Source organism: Melospiza melodia, chromosome 3 (genome assembly GCF_035770615.1).
Source record: "Melospiza melodia melodia isolate bMelMel2 chromosome 3, bMelMel2.pri, whole genome shotgun sequence".
NCBI lineage: Eukaryota > Metazoa > Chordata > Aves > Passeriformes > Passerellidae > Melospiza > Melospiza melodia.
In genome coordinates this window covers 44354575-44377209 of record NC_086196.1, presented here as the reverse complement: position 1 = coordinate 44377209, position 22635 = coordinate 44354575, and the positions used below count along the sequence as shown (strand labels likewise).

General features: G+C 39.1%; 1 protein-coding gene across 1 annotated transcript in view; it reads right to left on the bottom strand.

Annotated features, from left to right (window-relative positions):
• Positions 1–22635, bottom strand: part of UST (uronyl 2-sulfotransferase) — a 151521-nt gene that overhangs the window by 44766 nt on the left and 84120 nt on the right. The window contains exon 5 of the mRNA XM_063151551.1: positions 10520–10673. Coding sequence (XP_063007621.1) covers positions 10520–10673 — 154 coding nt within the window. The remainder of the gene's footprint in view (positions 1–10519; positions 10674–22635) is intronic.

Sequence of the window (22635 nt, the reverse complement as noted above, 5' to 3'; positions counted from 1 at the left end):
AAAGAATCTGCCACCTCCCTAGTGGGACAAGCAGCCCAGATGTGTCCCACAGGATATCCAGGCACCCCACGTGGGCTCCACAGACATGAGTCTTGGTGCCAACCAGAAAGGAGCAAGCACACTGCGCTCCAGCAGGCCCTGGGGTCCCTCTGAGCTGGGGCCAGGATAAGGCACAGGATTTTACTCTGCAGGCCACAATAAACCCTAAAAACTTCAGAAAAACTAGAACAAACGAAGTCTTGAGTATGTCTGGGCACTGTTGTCCCTTTTTTCCACAAAATGTCATCTCTGCTTCCATATGATTTCAACATAAACTACTTCAGTCTTAAAAATACAGAATTGACAAGTGTGCCCAGCAATTCTGCAGTCAACAGAAGAGTCCACACCACCAGCAAAAATTACACGATAGGAAAATATTTTGTCGTCAACAAACGCCTAAGGCTCAGGACAGCTTTGGATGCCTGAATAAAAACATGTCTATCCTTCACCACGTCAGCCACACACCATGGGCAGGCACTTCTCCCAATTCTACTGCCCTGCGCTCTCCTTGCCATGCACCACCTCACAACTTCAGCTTTGCTTTAGCTAGGAAGTTCTAGAGATCAGGATCTCTGCTTATTTCTCTTTGCTGGCAGCTCTGACAGCCAGAAAACTTAGGTATAAACCACAGAAAGGAAAGAGGAAGGCAAATGACAGACAAGGAATAAAATGGGCTAATAAATTCAGTTTTATATTCATGGGTTGTCAGTTCCTGCAGGTTTTGACACCTACAGAGCGAAGTGAGTATCTGACTGCCTGAAATTACATTATCATGCCACAGCCTGAACACATTCAATATGCTGGCAGTAAGAGGAGGGGTGTCTCTCCCTGTCCTTCCTCTGTCAGGAGGAGCAAAAGGTTCTGCAGTTTCCTTCCCCATCCTACTGCCAATAAAAAAGTTTTCATTCAAGGTGGTTAAAGCATAATGCAAGAAGGAAAAGAAAATAGGCAAGGCAAACTCCTAGCAAGGAGTTTTTATAGTATGGAGTATAAAACCTTCCTACTTAGGAGGTTTTATAGTATGGTTTTCTAGGGACAGCCACCATGATTTCATTAGACAAGTCTTCAAAAAAATTGTTAATTAAACATAATTTCAAAAATCTGACTCCTACTCCTAAACAAAGACATATATGCACATATGTACATTACTAAATCATATTTTTAAGACACACTATTTGCTGGTCAATGTCCCATCTCCATTATTTATGCCATGTACAAACTGTAACTTTTTTTTTTTGTTATTTTTTGTATTTTTTGTATTTTTTTTGGTTTTTTTGTATTTTTTAAAAAATAACTTTTTAAAACTTTGCACTAACAGAAACTGAAAGCGTTCTTTTTTCTGGATGATAAAACTTTCCAGTTTTAAAAACCATTGTATTCCAACTTAAGACAAAATATCAATCAATAATTAGTTTTACTAGATGACTACTAAATGTTGCTTTTGTGTTCATAATGCCCAAAATGCTAGACTATGCACTGAAGATAACATTCATATCACACACAGATCCTCTTGTTTTTTTGTCAACTAATTATAATTGTTAAATCATCCCTTACTGGGAATCATGCAAGTGTTATCTGCTTAGATGTGTGTTCCTGTTACTTTCACATTAACAAAGTATGTGAGAATTGAAAATGCAAATACTCAACTTGAGGCTTACAAAAATTATCAAACACTTGAAATTCACCTATACTGAAACATCAGACCAAAGAGACTTCGCATTTCTGAACAGTATGAAACAAATGTGACCACTGAAACAGTGTTTTATCCATCAATTTTAAGGATTTTGACATCTTCTCTTCTAGTACCTTTACTATTAACAGCGCACAGTGTAAAATTGTGGATGCAGTTCACACTTGAAATGCATTTGTATCTTAGCTTTTAATGATAAATTTGAGAATAGTTGTGACAGTGTTAACAATTTATAGCTTCAGCATCAGTTTGGAACTTACAAAAATTAATTTGATTGGAAGAGATGTAAGACAACAAGTCTTAGCTACTGTGGCATATACCCAAGAACACTCAACTATTTTAAAGTCAAGAAAAAACATTCAACTGGAGATGTCTATAACTGTAACTACCTTATATAAATCACCTAGTAGCAGAATTCACTTGTAAGCATGTCAGTTTCAAGTTTGCTTTTGAGTTACCCAGAGCAGAAACCAATTTCAGAAAATCACTACTGGCTATGAGGAACATTTACCATACACACAGGACCTTTCCCTGGGTACCCCTGAGGCTTTAGATTTTTACTGATCAGACATTTTCTGATGAAGAGGTGTTGCTTTGGTAATTAACAGCCCTTGGGGGCTACATAGCTGCACTTTTAAGACTAGAATAGAATAGAATATTTCAGTTGGAAGGGACCTATAAGGATCATCTAGTCCAACTGCCTGACCTCTTTAGGGCTGACTGAAAGTTACAGCTATTGTTAAGGGCGTTGTACAAATCACTCTTACATGTTGACGTTCCTTGGGCATTGCCTACCTCTCCAAGAAGCCTGTTCCAGTGCTTGACCACTCCCTCTGGAAAGAAATGCTTCCTAAGATATTTCCTTTTTGAATACATCAGAATTTATTCACAACAATGACCAGAAAGGACTTCCACAGCTTCAGTACATGCTGTCCGAACCATCGCATTTTCTATTTTTTACTGGATCCCGTAACTATCCATTCCAGTTGTAAACTTCTATTAGTCTTACACTGAAACAGCTCAAAAGTAATCATCCTTGAGGCCACTTTTTCATGCCTCCCAAAAATCTGTCTTCTTGTATCCTTTCCCGTGTTTACTTCTTCCTCAAGAGCCTGAACCTATGTCATTCCTCATATGGAAATTATTTAATCATTTCTCCCACCCATTTGTGAGTGTTTTCTGGTTCTTTCAATCCCATTTTGGGACTGGGAGGTGTCCTGGTTTAGGACAAATCTGGGAGGAAATACCCTAGGACAGGAAGTCACAAATGTCAAATGAAAGTAGTCGAGCGCAGACATACTGGAGATCTACACACAATGAAGCTCTCTGTATTGCTCTTTATTGCTTTTGGTTTGCCTTTTTTGACTGCTACTGAGAAACAAACATGCTACGGTAGAACCACCCAACGCACAGAGAAGATCTCAATCCTAACCCTGTAAAAGGCTTGTGAGAGTCCATCAGTTTCTAAGTGAAATAAGGATTATCCCCCACAAAGTGCTTTCCCTCCTTCACTGAAGGCAAGGCTGGCTTTTGTCCCTGGGCTGCACAAGAATGCTCTTTTCTGTTCTTGTTCAATGATCCAAAAATATATCTCCTTAAAATATAACACAGACATACCCTCTTCTCTTATACAGTTTACATGGCCTTAAAAAGCTGGCATAAGTATATTAGAATCTTTCTTCTGTGGTTGGGATTTTCCACTCTACAAACAGGATCTTCCTATAGAGAAGCTAGAGAAAACTATTTCCCCAAGCTACCACAACACATAAAACCCAAAAAGCAGCACAAGAGAGAAATCAAGAGCTGTCCTGTATTCATGCTTAGAAGGCACAAATAAAAACTTGGCAAAATCACCATAAAAATTAAGATTCATAATTTTAAACTTAATACAGCAAGGTCCTTTAATAAAAGATCTTAAGTATATAAGTATAATATATAAGTATAATAATATAAGTATATTCTTATGTATATAAATGTCTTTAAAAGTGCTACCGAAACACAGTAGGACCCTGTAATAATGTTACATTTAAATAAGGTTGTGGGTACTTAGTGTTGGGACCTCTACTGCTACTTGTTGTCTGGTTTTCTGTGCAGTTGCTTAAAATCTGCAACAGCCAGAAATTTTCAGATCACTACAATGCTGCAAGAAAAGACCCCTCACCTTTTCACATTCTGAAGCAATATATTGTTGTTATCCTGTATCCTGTCTCCACAAAAAGGAGAATGGCAATACAGAATGGTATCATTAAAATAAAAGCATGGTATTAATCTTACATTTTCTATGAATATAAGTATGTATTGTGAATTACATGGAAGTTTCTAGTGTTGCAATCTTAACCAATGCTATATTGCATATTTACTATATGCAACTGACTCAGACTACTGAATGAAAACAGATTTAGAAGGCCCATTTTTTTGCTTTTGTATAAATGCATAATGTTGCAATGTTTGGAATGCAAACGCCACAGGGGAACATTAAAAAAATATTGGTTTGTAAATTAAAGTCACCGAAAAGTAAATGTCAGCCATGAAAATATTTTCTTTAATATTATAAGTTGTTTAATCAGTCCCTCCTCCAGCTGAGGTCTGAATTACCATTAACTTTGTGGTTCAATAAATTATTAATACAAAGTGGGAGAATCTAAGGGGGAAAATGGTGCTTTAGAGCACACACAATAGATGAAGAGCTGCAAAACTGGGCCAGAAATTTTGCTGTGAAGAGGTAATACAGCAAAAGGGAACAGCTGGAGACTATTAAAAGTACTCATTAGAGGGAAGAAGCAGCGAACTGTTCTAATTGGGTCAGCTGACAGGTGGCTGTGCTTCAGCAGTGCTCTCCCGGCAGCCCTGTCCTGGGTGCAGGGATTGGTGCTACTGTGGGATCCAAACCCAACCTCAGCTGCAAACTGCACTGCAGCACGTCCAGTGACCAACCCCAGCCACCTCAGCACCAGGGATCTGTGCTACTGTGTGATCCCAAACCCAACCTCAGCTGCAAACTGCACTGCAGCACATCCAGTGACCAACCCCATCACATCCAGTGACCAATCTCTCAGCACCAGGGATTGGTGCTACTGTGGGATCCCAAACCCAACCTCAGCTGCAAACTGCACTGCAGCACATCCAGTGACCAACCCCGTCACATCCAGTGACCAATCCCTCAGCACCAGGGATCTGTGCTACTGTGTGATCCAAACCCAACCTCAGCTGCAAACTGCACTGCAGCACGTCCAGTGACCAGCCCCAACCATCTCAGCACCAGGGATCTGTGCTACTGTGGGATCCCAAACCCAACCTCAGCTGCAGAGCTGCACTGCAGCACGTCCAGTGACCAGCCCCAGCCACCTCAGCACCAGGGCATAACACAGGCAGGAAAATGACTACTGTCTGCATGGGTCTGTGTCAGGGAAAACACTGAGAGTGCACAAAATGTTTAGTCTCCCAACTACAGCTCAGAACACAGTGAAAAGTGAAAAATGTTCTTTTTAATTTGTAGATTTAACTCTCCAATATCTGGTATGCACTGCACAGACAAAGGCAAATAATTTTAACCTCTGCAGGCCTCAGATTTCCAGTCTAATCAATGCTAATCAAGTTATCAAAGCCTCCTCGAAATTTCCCAGGTTCAATCAACAGACACTGGTAGTCCCTCTTGTGAGGTCCTCAACAGGAAAATCAGAGTCATGAACCCTGTACTCCCCCACTGGACCAAATCTGCAGGCAGACAACTCTCTCCCAACCTTTTTTTTTTTAGAGAAACACACTCATGAGAGTGACAGTCAGAAGAAGAAGGCATGGGCTCCATACCATGGTCTCTCCTTGGAGGCCAAGTGTCAGGCAACTGAAAAGCTTCAAGAAACTTATCTGAAGTCACGAAGGAGAAAGCTCAATGATGACAAATACTGATGTCAGGTACTGATGACAATTCATAATATAATTACCCAGGATATTATACAGATAAACACAGGAAATAAGACAGCCAGCTGCTGTCCGAAAATCAGTGTAATTGGTAAAAGAATATTTTTCATTGTAGATAGAAGTTTGAGGATATAAATAACTAAACTAGTTAAATATATTTAGTGAATATTCTTATATTAATGAAAATCATGGAAATAATAAAAGGAAATTCTCAAGATTCAAGACTAAAAAAAAAAAATGTTCTATGGTGAAGGGAACACCATTTACCCGTTCACCTTTTGTAATTATTTTGTTTGGAATTTATGAAATAACCTAAAAAACGTTAGTTTAAGTATTTAGCCACAAAAGCTAGCATTGCAAAAGGAATTTTTTCCCTATTATAAGAAATTTGATGTGAAAGTTCCCTGACATCACTTGAATTTTACTTCCCTCCTTTAAAGTAATCTTAATACACTTTTAACAATTATTTTAACATTTCATTTAAAACACAAAAGGACAGATGCTCCTTTATGGGATCACTTGCATGAGTAATCTGTAACATAAATGAAGTTGAATATTGTTAGAATATTTTTAATTTTTGCTGAGAAAAACATATTTATTTTCAGAGATGAAGTTGAAAAACTATGCAGAGCCATACAGAGACGCTGTGCAAATGTAACTCTAATTATAATAAAAATTTCAAATATCCTATGGGAAGGTGACAAGTTCTTCTCTCACTGAATGATTTTTTAAATGCAAAAATTCTCACTTATGATACATTAGCTCAGCAATCTTTTACTCGAGTGAGCTAGGAGTTGTAGTATTAATGAGCCTAACAGAGATCAGAATCCCATGTAACCAGATTTGCTGCAATTCAGGCAACAACACACAGCCTATGCTGCTTCACACACTTATTCAGCCTGAGTAGTCTTAGATCAAAGTTTCACCAAGTATTAAGAAAATATGAAACACCTATACATGCCTTTTTTAATATTTGATATCTCAAACTGAAGCTGTAATAAACACTAGATAATTACAAACAAGTCTTCTGGAAGGAACAATTGTAATATAAAACATTAAAATATTAATAGTAGTCCCTCTTCATCGGGGTGCTTCCTGCCTCCTGCCCTTCCAAGCCCTGAACTAAATCACATCTCAGGCATGTTTTTCTTTTGCCTGGTACCTGCAGCACTCAAAACTGATAAGGGTTTGCTTGCTTTATTCAAGCATATTTACTCCAAGAACTCTAGTCTGAGCTGAAACACATTCACTACAATGGATTTAAATTAACTTTTGTGACTTTAACTCATCTTACAGGACCATAATGTAGGGCTGACAGTCACATCAGTGTGCTTGAGACTTGGCTCAAGGTGCTCACCGTTAATTACCTCTCTGCCATACTCCACACCACCAGGCTGCCACTATTTTTTGGGAGGGAAGCTTGGAAGTGATTTCTTCGGGTGACTAACAGTAACTCAGTCCAGCAGTGAAAGTGCCAGGTCAGGCACTGGCAAGGAGCTGGTGGATCTGGGTAAAAAGTCACACATTGCAGCAGCTGCCTCTGCTGTTATCTGACTCATGAATAAAAGGCTTGTTTTCTATCCTGACTTTCAATTAAATTTTGGTAAACAGAGACATTTACCAAAATGTTTAGAACAATTTATCTGACTCCTGAATGAATGGTTGTGTTTCCTGGAACAAAGTCAAAGCCTGAAGCTCTATTCAGAGAAAATTTCAAATGATCAATGAATGGCAGAAATTTGTCTCTATTTCTGACCTTTGCAATGTCAGCAGTTCAGATTTTCGATGTTAAAAAAGCAGCATGCAAGGTACTGCAAGACTTCAAGATAGTCTGTTTTATTTTTTCAACTCCCTTTTTTCATAAGGATCAGAATTGATGGGAGGGAATGCTTCCATCAAGGGCATCACAACCTGATCTTAAAATGCTTTTCCACCCTTAAGAGCCTGCCTTCCAGAGCAGCTGAGCTCCCACACCTTCACACTGCAGTTTGAGGGAATATGGATGCTGCCCTCAGCTTTTCAATGGAGATGGCCATTGCTGGCAGCTGTTGATGAAGAGGCCAAGATGGCCTGGAAAGGCTCCCAGGTGCCCGCACCACATTCCAGGAGATAGCAAGCCAAGAATATTATGGTTGATAAAAGCACAATTAGCCCCTAAGACCCACTTTCCACATACATATATTTTGCCTGCAAACCCATTTCTTCTGGTAAAACAGGAAAGTAATATATAAAGCTTCTCCAGTCCATTTTGTCTTTAACTGCTATCACACAACAAGTACTCCAGCAAAGAGCTCAGTGTCATGGATCAATTAACAGTTATGTGTTTTCCTGGCTGATGGAAGAAGAAAAGTAAAAGTTCATATCCTCCCCCTGCTTTCATGTATCTGCTAGTGGTCAGGCACACCTCATCCCCAACAACTTAGGTTTAATATTGTGATCAATGTTGAAACTATTTAATATGCTAAATCTAAGTTTATCCTTAAATAGTCCCCTGTAAAAAAAAGTAATGCTTCATGATGAGCTTTGCATTTAAAAGAATATTAGTGAAGAACTGCAAAAATTATGTGACCTGCAATGAGGCCACCCATCAGTCCTGTGCTAAAATGGCATATTGGTTCAGTCTCAGAGGTAAAACCAGCTGCTTACTTTCTTCACAGTTAGATCTAACAATTGATTTTGCAGATTTCTGAAGCCATGCCTCCAAAATCCCCAATACATGAATTTTAAGAAATACGCCAGCTGATTTTCTTGCACCACTGAGGAAAATATTAGAATGCAGGCATGCAATATATGATGTAGTTGGTTAGCTAAAGTGTTAAAAATGCTGAACATTCAGAATGACCAGCTTGTGAGACAATTAATTTCAATGGCAAGTGACCTATGTCTTACTGTCACTCTCTTTGAGTAGTGCAAGTGACTGCCAAAGTCTGCCAAGGAAGGATGGAAAACAGGTTCCAAAAATGTTTCCAGGATTCTAACACTGACTTACCAACAGAGAAAATCAAAACAAAAATGCAAAAATAGTTTTTATTAAGGATACTAATGGTGCCTGAGATGAACAAACTGCCTTTTGAACAAAATGATTACTGACCTCAGTCAAATACTTTTTATTTCTTTTTCATTATAGCTTTTGTACTGATCTATGTATTCACAGATATCTGCATATGCATATAAATAATTAACTTCTTAAAGAACATACCAACGCCTCTGAAAATGCAAGGTAATTTCTATTAGTTTTTAAACCAAGACAATATGAATTGGATCTATTTGTTTCCGTTCTGCTTGAAGTAAAATTTCACTGGCTATATAGATCATGTCTTAAGCTGCGCAGTCAGTACTGGAATAATACCAGAGTCAGTCGTAAGAGATGTCAATCACTCCACTTCAAATGAGAAGGCACTCAAAGCAAAGTACAGGCTCTACCACTCACTTTTAACATTTCCAAAAAAGAAAATGTAGTACTGTTATAAAGTTGTAGTAAAAACCCCCACCAATCAGTAATTTCCTCAACCCTCTTGTTCCATTCAGAGACAGTGATGCAGAAGTCCATGCACACACAACAGGCAAAACCTTCCAGCTCTGCACACCAGGAGGTCAAGACCCACTCAGCATAGGGACTTGTTTGGGATCCATAGGCACATAGCAAATAAGAAACCCTTCACAGTTTATACCTGTATAGGAGATGTCATTAAATTTAAGGCTATTAGACCGTTACACTGATACCTCCCCCTTCAATTACCTGTAATGTACAAGCTTGTCTGTTCACAGGGCTCTACATGACCAAAACCAGAAGACAAATGAAATTTAAAAAGCTCTGTAACAGGGAAAAAACCCAGCCCACCTTGGATTCATCTAACTTCAGCTAGGGCTGAAAGGTAGCGTGTGGCAATTGTTCAGAGCTGTGTTCTCTACGGCTCATCACACATCTTGTACTCTACTGCCTCTTCAAAACCTCACAAAAACATCCTCTCTTTCTCCTCCAAAAGCCACAGACATATCTTGTTCTGACATTATCTGGCCTGCAACATCTCATAGCAGACCATCAAGCTGTCCTGTCACTGCTGTTTCATTGAACTCTCTGCAGTTCAAGTATGCCTGAAGGCTGAATCCAATCCAACTGGATCTCCATTAGAGAGAGAGCAAGAAGTAATTCCATCATTTTGTCTTTTTGAGAGGTATCTGTGTACATGCAAAGTGATCAATAATAAACCAAACTAGCCACCTTCCTAGCTTCTTAGTTTCTTATTTAGCATTCATTCAACACCTACTGCCATGGGACCTTGCTTTGCAACAAAAACTGGCAGGTGTTACGACAGTTCAGCAGTCGTACAAATTTAAAACTTGTTATGAATAGCTTATTCAGCATTATTGCCATCATCTTAACCCAAAAATGACAAAAGGCAACAAAACCAAAGCAAGATCTGAGATTAGAGCCCTGGTGTAAAGAACATTACAAACAACTTGGCAGCAATAACACTGGAGACTTGAGCTCCCTGAATTGCTCTGTTTCTCGATTTTCTTGTGAGGCTGCAGAGTTACAGACATCGTCTGAACCTAAAAATCTGTGTGAATATTCACAGTGATAAATATAGGCAGAATTATTACATTACTATGCAGTGCAAATCCAACGCAGTGTGAGGACCATAATTCAGCCATGGAAATCTGGAACTTGCTGTCAGCTTATTCAAGATCAAACTGAATTCATTGGCAACACAGGAAAGTTGCCCAAACTAAGGACCAGGCAACAGAAGACAGAGGAAAAACACAAGATGGGAGATGCCTGTCTCCCACTTTTCATGCATACAGTTTGAATAACAGCTCTACATAACAATGATGGGAAATTGGTAATCAAAACCTTTTATTTGAACATACCAGGTATCTTTCCTCCTGCCTCATGTTGGGGGTACGGATCATGTGATTCTGTTCTCCTCTCCAGTCTCCGAAACGTCGAAAAAAATAATTGGACAGGAATCGGTTGACAGGATCTCTAATAATATTGATGTACACGGGCTGGTCTCCTCCAAACCTGGTGGAAAGAAAAATGGGTGAATCTCATCACAGGCTCCACACAAACATATATCTATTATCTCTCATTTGAATGCTTTCAAATTACTTCCTACAGAAATTCAGAGCCTTTAAAAGGTGAGGAGCAAAACCGAGAATCTTACAACTAGTTTCCAAACCTTTGTAAATGCATGTAAATGCATTCTCTTCAGGGAGAACAGTAAATATGAAGTCACATTAAGCTATATGTGTACTACAAACATTTTAGTTGAAAACCATTTTTAATACTGTATCAACAGTTTTGCTTCTTGAGTTCTCTCCTTGCTGTTTTCAGATGAAGAACCTTCTGCAGATGAATCAGAGAATGAGCATTTCTTCTTCTCAACACACTTCTTACCTGGGCAGGCATGTTAGAACAGGCACCCCCCAACAGAAACTGCTGTAAGGCAGCCTTGGATCCCCTTTGCCTGTACAGTAAGTGTAGTAATGTGCAAAGGATTTTCAGCTTACTTTGAAAGCTTTTTCCCAAAGGTTCCTCTGGATGAACTGACAGATATGCATGGTATTTCCAACTTTTTATTTGCTGGAACAACTCGTCCCCTCACCCCCAGTCTGCACCACCGGCTGGATTTGAGGTTATTTCATGGTTATGCAATACCTTATCCCTGTACCGCACTTCATGAACTTTTTTTTTTTAAGTCTGCATGAAAATTCTATATTCAAAAAAATAATTAAATATCAATCTCAAGAACATGCAAGTCCAAGGAAAAGGAAAGGGTAACAACAGCTGTGACCAAGCTTGCACATAAACAAAATCTAGCAGAGATATCTGCAACTTAAGAGATGAGAAGATAAACCAGAGCAACTTCACCACCTTGACTTTACCCTCCTGTATGTCTCCTCCTGGTGCTAAGTGTAAGCACCTCCTCGTGCTAACATCTTCAGTTCAATAGCTGGGATATCAAAAGAGGAAAGGAGGAAAAAGAAGCTTGGGAAGGTTTGTGATTACACTGTATTATCACAATGTTAAAACACTGACTGCATATTTTATATCAACACACAGCATCAGGCCTAACTGGAAAAAAAAAGCAGGGGGGGAAAGCTGCTTACACTGTTCCATGGTCAAAATGAAAAAACGGACGTTCATGGAACAGATGTATGGACTACAAATTCTCTGAGACAAAGAATAAAATAAAACCTTTCTGGACTTAGGAGTTTATAGGATAAATTCAACTTTGAATTCTCCTCATCTAAGAACACAGATTATGCTTCTCTCTTCTGTTTTCCCAATTTAGGTGAACAATTCTCACTTAAGCACTAGCTTATACTTTATTTTTGTGAGATTGAGAACATAGCCATATTTAAGTATTTAAATGCTATTCTGATGATTTTCTGAGTCACAATTTATATAATTTCTTCTAAACTGTAAGATACTAGATTAAAGAGAGAAAACTGAAGACACCCTTTAGATCAAAAAAAAAACCCTCTCAGTTTCTCCCCATCTTTTGAGGCAATGAATGACTGAATTTGTATAGTAAAAGATCAGGGCTTCTCATTAATATTCAAGAGGCAGCAAACTTGTTTAAAATTATGAATTCTAGTAAAAGACAAGAGAAAAATCTCATAGAGTTTAAAACTGATTTTTCTCCTGCATGATTCCCCAGACTCCTAAACACAGTCTACAAAGGCTTGTCTCATGAGTAACTATGCCTATCAGTAATCTCATTGACCTCAGTGTTGCAGGATCACTGCTGTAATTTGAAACTGCACAGACAGCATAAAATTTTAAAACAATCCAATTAAAAAGGCATATGCTCCTTGCTTCCTGATTAGTGCACAACCCAGTTTGGACATGGATGTGCAAGTTAAATATCCTGAATTTAGTACCCTGAATTCTTCTCTAAGCTTATCTTTGCTGCTTTTTGTCTTTATACAGAAATAAAACCTGTATTAAAAAAAAAAAAAAAAAAAGAAAAAAAGAAGAAAAAAAAAGGCATTCCTGCAAATACAACAGGACAATGTGGGCATAAAGTTTTGACAATATTTACTCAAATAGAAAGGCTCTGAGTGGATGCCTTGGCCTGGTAGTTTTGAAAACTAAACTTTTCAAGTGAAATTGTTGGAAAAAATGGCTTGCATCTAAATTACTGGACACATTATCCTCCTGCTGCTTGATGCAGATAGCAATAATCAAAAGACAGAGGTGAGTGGAGGAGAGCAAAGAAAAGGGGAAGCAGAAGCGATTAAGAAGCGATGTCAGCAGCAAACTGTCTTAAGACAAAAAGATCATAAGATTTATAGATGCAAGAGAGCAGGGATGTCCTGCCCCAGGTTCCATAGAGGATGTTAAACCTAAAAGCTCATCAGAGGAGCAAAAAATGAAAATCAGACAGCTAATAGCTGTCTTGATAGAAATTTTCAATACATACTGTCTTTTCTGAAGTAAAAGGAGGGGTGAGATTGTACAACCAACCCATCATATTCCCAGAGCCCACCCTTTTGCTGGTAAGGTCATGTTTCTGAAAATGAGGACAGTCCTGAGTAATTCAGGACCATAAGCCCTGAGAAAAGAGGCCCACACAAGCTCAATCACCCCCAGAGGACAGCTGAGACAGGAGGTCACTCTTCCACAAATGCTACAGAGGAATTCCCATTTCTGAAATGCACACTGTGCATGCTCCCCCGCCTCCCCAAACACAGGACAGCTCAAATTTCTGATTTTCTGCACAATGTAACCAGCTGCTATACACCCAGCTGTGGGTTGCTCCACCAGGCAACAAGCAAGGGATTATTAAAAAAATCAAGTCTGTTCTGGTCCTTATTCAAATGTGCTTTTTTTTTTTTTTTTTTTTTTTTTTTAAACATAGTTTATAATACTACAAATTCCAGCCATTTGTTTCTATCAACTGTACTTGGAGTCATTTATGGAAGCTAAGCAGCACTCACAGAGCATAAAAAATCCTAACAGTTAAAAGAAAATCAAGTACCTTAAGCTATTTAAAGAAGAAAAGGGCAAATCAATGTTCCATTTGTTCAAGTATGTTCTGCATATTTTTAGATACCTATCAATCACAACATATTAAATGCTCTCCCAAGTGAAACTTTTCAGATTAACAACACCCACATGAAAGCGTTCTTGCAAAAAAATAGATATGTGCTCTCATTATACATCACATCACCTTATTTGCACTCAAACTCCTATTGTGAAGGATTCAAAATGGGACATGATCATATTTTCTAGGCCTGAGTAGCAGACTTACCTTCCCTGAATGGAATCACGACTGGATCCCACATGATGAAGTTGCACAAATATTCTCATCTCCAGCAGCACACTGGCCTGACTGGGAAGAGTGGGTCAGGATACCACCACTCCACCAGAGCACTGCAAATGGATAACACACCAACCCTCACAACATTCTTGCTGTATTTAATGTTTCCTGATTTATTTTATATGCACTAGTAAATCCCATTCGTTTTAACTGATCTGTTGTTGAAGGTGTAGTTTTGGAGTCCTCATCAAAAAAACTATTTGCAAGCTTCAATCAATGATATTTAGCTTCATTAATAATATATTACCTATGTCTTTTTTAATAAAAGCAAAAAAAAAAAAAAAAAGCCTGAGAAGCATGTGAGCTTGCCCCTTCACATTTCTGATGAATTCCAATTTTATTATTTACAAACCCCTTGCAAGCTAGGGGGGAAAAAACCAACAAAGTTATTTGCTTGGCGTTAAAATGGAAACTCTCTTAGCTCCTATTATTTTTCATTTCACTTCAGGAGGCTGCTGACTTTGCATTTAATACAAACCTCTTCACACAAGCAGAAGATGGTTACTTCATCCTTGCAGGCAAATCACAACTCCTCAAGGAACAGATGACTCCCACCCTGTTCTCTGAAAGGATGTCATCTGCCTCTTACTCTTTCAACACACTCTGTTTCCCCTTAAACAAAAAGGGTGGTTGCTAGAAATTCAGTATAATGGAAGCAAAGAAGAACCAACAGCCACATAAAATTAATAGGAACAGGCATATTGTTTCCTTCTTATAAAGGAAGCACAATTTCCTTTTCCAGCACCATACAAGTAAGAATCACATGCTGAGAGTACAACTGCCCAGCCATCTTTACTCAGCAATTATGTTAGAGCTCCATTACCTGCCCTGCAGCACAGCTTCACAGGGAGGTCATGTAAAAGCACTAACATAGAACCTTCACCTTTTTAGGGCTTAAATAAGATGCAGTTACCCCAATGTTTATCTTCTGAAAAAGTTATTTTGAAATACTAGTTTTCATAACATCTGCATCAGCATGAACTTGTGGCAAAGCAATTCTCTCCACACAAACACCAGACACTTCTGGGATGCTCCAGTGGTCCTCCCAAGGGATGAGATGCAAAGAGGAATGGGCTGAGGTACTGCCAGCCTCCATAATCAAGAGTTTATCTTCCTGCTCTTGTCTGTAGTGCCTCTCCTGCAGCCCTCAGCCTCATGCTGTGGTCATGCTCTCAACCTTTTCTTTAGAACTGGTGGAGTTTGTACAGGGCATTTCTCTACTGATGCACCTATGTCACCCACACAGTTATTTCAGTCATAACAGTACAGGCTGGCATAGCTGAACTGGTACAAGGACTATCTAGAGCAGACTTCAGGTAAAACTTTGGCTTCATGAGGCCTTTTTCCTTTCTTGCAGAGTACTAATGAGGCGGCCTCTCCCCAGCAAGCTGAACTTAAAGTTATGCCAGTCTGGTTTATTGTTATCGCTCTCTAATTTATCCCAGACACAAAACAAGCAATGCAGACAGGTGATGTATTATCATCCTTGGAAGCATTCAAAAAACAAGTAGGTGCAGCACTTAGGGACGTGGCTTAATGGTGGACTTGGCAATGTAGTTAACAGTTGGACTTGATGACCTCAGCAGTCTTTTCCAACCTTAACAAATCTATGATTCTATGAAACAAGTATTTTCATTTCAAAACTTTATCTTTGACTGGCCTGCCCTTCAATGAGAGGTATGTGCAGGGATTCAAAATGCCCAGTGGTTCAAAGTTAACAGTAAAATAGTGCACAGTCCTCATCAATCACCCTTTCTGGACCTGAGATTTCAATAATAGAAATTTCAGTTTCTGAAGTGATGTGTCTGGGTCACTGTAAAATTACAACGGAGTCCTTTAGGAATTGTTTAGTAAGCTGCCTCAGACCAGCGAATGGCTAAAAGATAACGCTGTAAAGCCTTGTATTTCTCTACTTCACTATCCTGTAAATCTACCAAAATATTTTCGGCTGTATTTTGTCAGTCATTTATGCATGCTAAACAATTAGGGTCTTCTTTCTACCCTATATTTTTCATTCTCCTGAGGATATCAGAGAAGTTTAATATATAAATTCACAATGAGCAGCACCAACACGGATCAGCATCCTGCATGGGTCCCAAGTAAAGTAAAGGAAATACTAATTATGTTTACATTTATGTAATGCAAACAGCTGGAAACAAGTAAAAGAGTAAACTTAAGCAAACTAAGTCCATAAAAGACTAACAGCAGCTAAACTCCACATTAATTAAAATCCCCTAATTCCAGATACCCTGTATTTAAGACTTTCTTCCAGAGGTCTGGCTCAGGATTTCTCTGGAACTCTGATTAATGTTTCACTGTAATTCAGAGATGCAAATGTTATGCATTTGCACAGAAGAATAGGGAAACTAATTACAAAGTATTACAATAAATTTCCTGCAAATAGTAGAATAGCTGATACAGCTCTTTGGAAAGTATTAAATCAACAAACATGGTAGGTAGAAAAGATGTATTTTCAAAATTGGATGAGACCACAGATTTGGCTGAGGTAGTTACATTAGCATAAAATCTTGGGGCTCAACTTCTTAGGAAGGTTATTATGCAAAGGATGCTGCAATGTACTCAGCATTGCATATTCAGCTTCCTGTATGAACACATTCATCAAGAGAAGCATGGGTGACTCTAGCCATCCCATGGAAATGGCTGTTGCAGAGAGCAAGTCAATGCTAGGAGTGTCCACATGCAAACTGAAATACAGTAAACTGTGCATAACAAAAGAATAAATCATTGTAACTCAGCAGTACATATCATGTATGCAATCTATAGAATATAAAAATCAATGTAAGTGAAAGCTATAACATGGCTGCCCTGTCACAGATGTGAAAATCTGCTGTCAGAGAGGGATTGTGGATGCCACTCTGCTTGAGGCTTGGAACCTACACAGTTTAATGTGATAACCTGTGATTCAGAAGCTATGTGCAACGTGACAATATTTTAAGAAAACAAAGGAGGGAATAATGAAGGGAGTGGTTTGTTGGTAAAGAGTCACTTGAGGACTTAAGAAACTTAAGAAAGACTTAAGAAAACATTTTGCACTGCAGTACAGCAAATGAAACCCAAAGCATCTAGAACCTGAAGCAGAGCATATTCACAGGGAAGGAGTAGTTCTGGCAAGGACATGCATACTTCCACATATTATCAGGAGTGTGGGAAACCTTACAGGCCACAATAATAATCCTCGTTTCCCTTTTTCCAAAAAACAGGAGGAGAGAGGAGTAAAGGCCTGACACAGCACTCGTGACCATTCACAGAGTCCATTTTCAGAAAAACATGAACAAAGTTCATGCAGCATCACAAAAATGATGAAAAAACCTAAAAGCCTCCAGCTTGCAAAGAGAATGAGAAGGAAAAAAATACAGAGAAGCCTGAGAGATGACTGCATGACAGTGTGTAAGAAATTATACATAAGTACACAGGTGAAAAATTTGATGTGTCTTTACATAGTGGACAAATGGACTCTGAGATCCAAGGAAAAGGAATCAACTGAACTTCTCTGAAAAATTAGGAGGAAAAATAACTCTATTTATTATCTGAGAGAACAATTCACTATTGAAAGAATTTATCAAGTGCAGCAGATTCTCTATTACTGGTGATTTAGAATCAAGACTTCCATTTCCTTTCTGAAAGATGGAAGCTTCAGGTTTAAACTTATTCATCAAGGGTAAAAAAAGCTTCAAAATTATTCAGAACCGTCACTGTCCATCTTTTTTTCTGAAGGCAGGATCAGCTATGCGACTGCCACTACCAGCTTCAAAATCCTTAAGTATAATCTATTCTGTTGCTTTGCTGCCCTTGTTGTTCTAACCTTCTTCTAAATGTCTGATCTAGAACTCAATAGCAATTTCAGTCCGCCACTTGTGTTATCATTACTCATTAAGAATTGCACAGTCCCTTTTCTGCTGCAGAATCTTTTAAACTAAAAAATGAAAAAATCAGAAGTGTTATAACAGTCCTCTCTTTCCGTCTTCTCTATTTGTTTTTCTTTTCCTGTGATTTTAGGTAAATTTTTAAAATCTCTGTTCATTCTTCTTATTCTCTTTTGGTCCCCTGTGGATTAATCATCATCTTTCTTAAATCAAGTTACTCCCAAACTGATAATCTGCAGTGTGACTGTGAGCATGGAAGCTGAAAACAGTAAAAACAGGATAATTGAGGAGACATGCCTGACCCCACCTTCAGTAACTAGATTTCAAGCAACAATCTCTATTCTGAACATATCGTATTATGAGCTGAATGAAAGATAAAAGTGTATTATGCAACACAGGAAAGCTAGAGGAATAAATTAAATAAATTAAATTATCTTAAAATGTGTGGAAAAATTCACCAGAAAGCAATGGTTTAAAAAAAATAAACCCCCAAAAAACCCTGCTTAGATCACATAAAGGTCAAACTGCACATGAGATTTGTGCTTAACCTTCCATCAAGTCACAGTTAAAAAGCATCATTACACACTCACATAATTAAAAAAAGGTAGTATAAAAAAGGAAAAAAAAATATGTAGGAGGGATTACAGCACCATGTGGCCATTCATGAAATGTGTACTTTACAAGGCAGACCTCACATGATGGTAGAAAGTGTTTCATGATGTGTTAGCAAAAAGTACAGATTATAAAGAACACACATAAAGACACAGTGTTAAGGCCATGCTCGAGTTTAGCTGACATTTCCCTACTCTTAACAGCTTGCCCAGAGGGTAACATTTTTTTTTTGCTACCATATTTTTAATGACATTTCCCTAAGTGGGTATTTTTTTTTAAAGGAGAAAAAAATCCCCCAACATAAAATTACTCTAATAGATAATCTCAGGCTGCAATCATTGTTTCAAGATGTTGATTCAAGACGGCATTCAAAGAGCCCAATCCCTCCCACAGCTGAGCTGTACAGTCAGTGATGCAAGCTGACCCAAGTACTGCTCTTTGTACAAAGTATACCTGAGTGCATTCAAAGGGTCCTGAACATTTAGCATCTTGTTATGCCAGCTCCATGCATTTGCTCAACACACTCCTTTCAAATGCTAGTGGAGCCTGGTTAGGAGACATAATAGACATGTTCTACAAAACACGAACAAACTGTGTGGCACTACTTGTTCCAGAGAAAAGAAGAAACAATATTCCTCAAATTACTAAAAAAAATCTGGGTGTCGTGACCAGAATTGCATGACTCCAAGACAATGAAAACAGCACCACAGGACCTCTCTGGTTTTACTGACCTCCAGTCAGTCTATAAAAAAGGGAAATTCTATTTCCAAATCAATGGACCAAAGACATACATACTTAGGTTAAGTCATTGCAAAGCAAGATGTTTATTTGTCAAAAAAAAAAAAAAAATTGTAAATGTATCATCCAGCCCTTCCAAATTATCAACAAACTAACATGCAAGGCTTCCAAACACAAGCTGCCAGCACAGAGTGGGCTTCAGCTTTCAAACACGAAGCTTATTCACATGACATAGTTAATTCATCCAGATTTACCTCCTTTTTGTTTGTTAGCTATAGACACGTTTTGCAAGAACAAGAGAATGGTGTAATATCAAAGTGCTGTGTTAAAACACAATTTTTAAAGCTGCTTCTGAATGGGAAAAAACACTGTAACAATGACTAACAAAAAAAGCTCAACGACATTCAGAAATCAAGTTTTGTTTTGGGCTTTATCCAGAATTTCTCTGTCCATCCCTGCCTTCACATAGCATGTGATTTATTGCTACCCATAGGTCAGAATTCAGGTCAGAGTTGAAGGAAAATTGCCAACCTGACCAGCACTGCTGCATGTGACACTGTCTGGCTGCTACAGCAGTTTAATTTGCTCATTTTTATTAGTTAGTGTTGGCCATTTAATCTGTGCAAAAAAGTAATAAAAAAAATTCTCAACAATGTTGATACAGACTGTCTACCAAAAAAGGCTTGTTTCAAGAAAAACAAGAACTTTACACATGAACTCTGCTAATGAAAAACAGAAAACTGGAAATATTTCTTATGTGGATTCTAGGGACTAAAGGCAAGCTCCTTCCCAAGAAGACGACCTCAGACCTTTCTCTCCTCCCCCAAACCTGTCTCCCCGCAGCTCTCACATCGAGCAAGGACACAACAGAGCAGGGCCTGGCATCCAAGCAGGGCACAGGGAGGCGACTGCTGGCTGGGGCCCAGCACAAAGTCCACCAGCTCTGTTCTGCATGGCTTTGCCTTCAGCAGATGTACCTGCAGTGTGGCTGTCTCAGAAGTCTAGTGACCTACTCAATGTGGTTTCAAAGTGGCCAACATGTTCAGAAATTATTTAGCAATTCAGGAGGGGAGAGGATGGAAAGACAGGCAGGACACCTGAAACTGCTGCATGGATCTCATTTCTTTAGAAACTTATGTCAAAAGTGAAGTGCTGTCCCCTCCCTTAAGCACATGCACACATGTACACACTTAAGATATTAAAAACTGCAGCTGAAAGGAAGAAGAGGGCAGCAGCCTGACAGCACAGAAAGGATGACTCCTGGCACAGCAGTGCTGGGTGATAATTCATCCTGACTCTGAACAAGTAAGATATACTGAACTGAATTATAAGGGCTAATTAAACTGTAAAATTAAGTAGAATTGGTGCTTTATCTCCCAGTGGCCCAGAGCTACTGCAGAAAGCAAAGAATTCATAGCTCCAGTGAGACATGAAAAAGTCTGTCTCACTTTCTGGGTGGTTGTTCTAATGCTTCTCCTTTCTCTGACTTCACCCTGCCCTGATCAGCCAGCCTTCAAGCAAAACTCACCAGCCACTGACAAAGGCATGTCATTAGATTTTTACACATTCAGCTGCACCATTCACCTACCCCAAGACAGGAAAGAATGCCCAAGCTCCCTGCTCTGCCCAAACTGGGCTCTGTAAGTGCACGCCCGGAAGAGAAGAGTTTGATGTTGGAGAGAGACATGCTGCCTTTCCCCTGACCAAAAGAGATGTTGCGCAATTCTCCACATCCCTGACTCATCCTTACCCAAAACCATGGCCTTGCCACCCGCCTCTGCATTCCTGCAAACATTCTTCCTGCTTCTCTGAAATCTGTGACACTTGGAGCACTCTCCAAGTGTCTTGAGTCACTGCCCAGTGACTGTTACAGTTAATTCAGCAGATTACTGAGAAATCAAGGGGGGCTTTTCCACGAATTTGAAGCCTCTTTCTGAATATTTTTTTCTTGGACTAAGTAGATGACAACAGGCACTCATGGTAATGCACAGTGAACAAACTGCAGCTATTCTGAAACAGCTTTTTATCTCTCTGCAGGTTATTCTGCCTCTTCACAGCTTCTGCACTTCTACACTGTACTCCCTGGATCTACCAGCAACACCTGGAATCTCAGCAAATATATCAACACATAAATCTTTACCTCCTTAGAGACATTATTTAATATTTGCTCCTGATTAACACTTTGGATGTTTTTCCCAGCAATATTACTATATAAACTTCAAGTCAGAAAAAGACAATAAACATCCCCAAACTCACAAAAAAACAGCACCACAAAAGAAACAGTCTTGAAATTAACTGGGTCGAGTAGCCACCCTCCAGAAGCACGGGATCATCTTCTGAAGCTAACCATCACTGCACTGGACAGACTGAGAACAGAAGCTGCAAAACACTTTGAATAAAAGCTTTCTCTGTGACAAAGGCTATGTAGAAATTCACTAACATGAAAGAAGAACAAGACAGTTTTTTATCTTCTGTTTGAAGCTGGAAAAAGTTTTGCTTTCATGTCTTCTTTTAATATTTATCTTTTTGTCTGCCTCTTCACACTACTTTGGATTGAGAAAAGATAGTACTGAGTCAGAAGATGAAGATGCAGTACAGGGAGATTAATTTACTCAGCTGAACCAACAGGCACTCTTTAAAAACTGTTCAAGAATGACAGGAAAATGGCCTTGGCAAGCATTCAGGTCAGGATGAGATTTTCAAGATTTTAGAACTTTGTTCAGCAAAACTAATGGGACTTCAGAAACACGCATGTACTCAAACTCATCACTGAAGGCTTAGCTCACTTCCACTAGAGATTTATTCTGGAAAGAAGATATAGCCTTTTTTTTTTTTTTTTTTGCTTGTTTTCACTTGGAAACAATGATAAGTAAATGCTTGTCTGAATAATCAGAGAGCTTTAAGTGCTGACAGGTTTATAAGCAGGTACAGGGCACAAAGGCAGAAAATTACTGATTTGTCACTGCTGCTGTTCACATCAGCAATGTTAAAAAAAACCAACAAGTCTGTTTTACTACTGTTTGGGAAGCTGAGAAGCACCAACAAGGATGAGGAAAAGGCTAAGGTATTTAATGCTTTCTTTGCCTCAGGCTTTAATAAAAGACTAGTTATTTTTGGGGTACCCTGCCCCAAGCTGGAAGACAGGGAGCAGAAAGAAGTCCTCTTAATTCAAGAGGAAACAGTCAGTGAGCAGCTACACCAGTTAGCTACACACAGATCTACTGGGCCAGATGGGATCCACCCAAGGGTACAGAAGGAGATGGCAGCAGTGCTCACTGAGCCACTTTGCCTCCCTCACCAACAGTACTGGATAAGTGGGGAGGTCCCTGTTACTGGAAGTCAGCAAACGTGAGCCCATCTACAAGAAGGGCTGGAAGGAGACTCCAGGGAAGCACAGGCCTGTCAGCCTGATTGACATCAG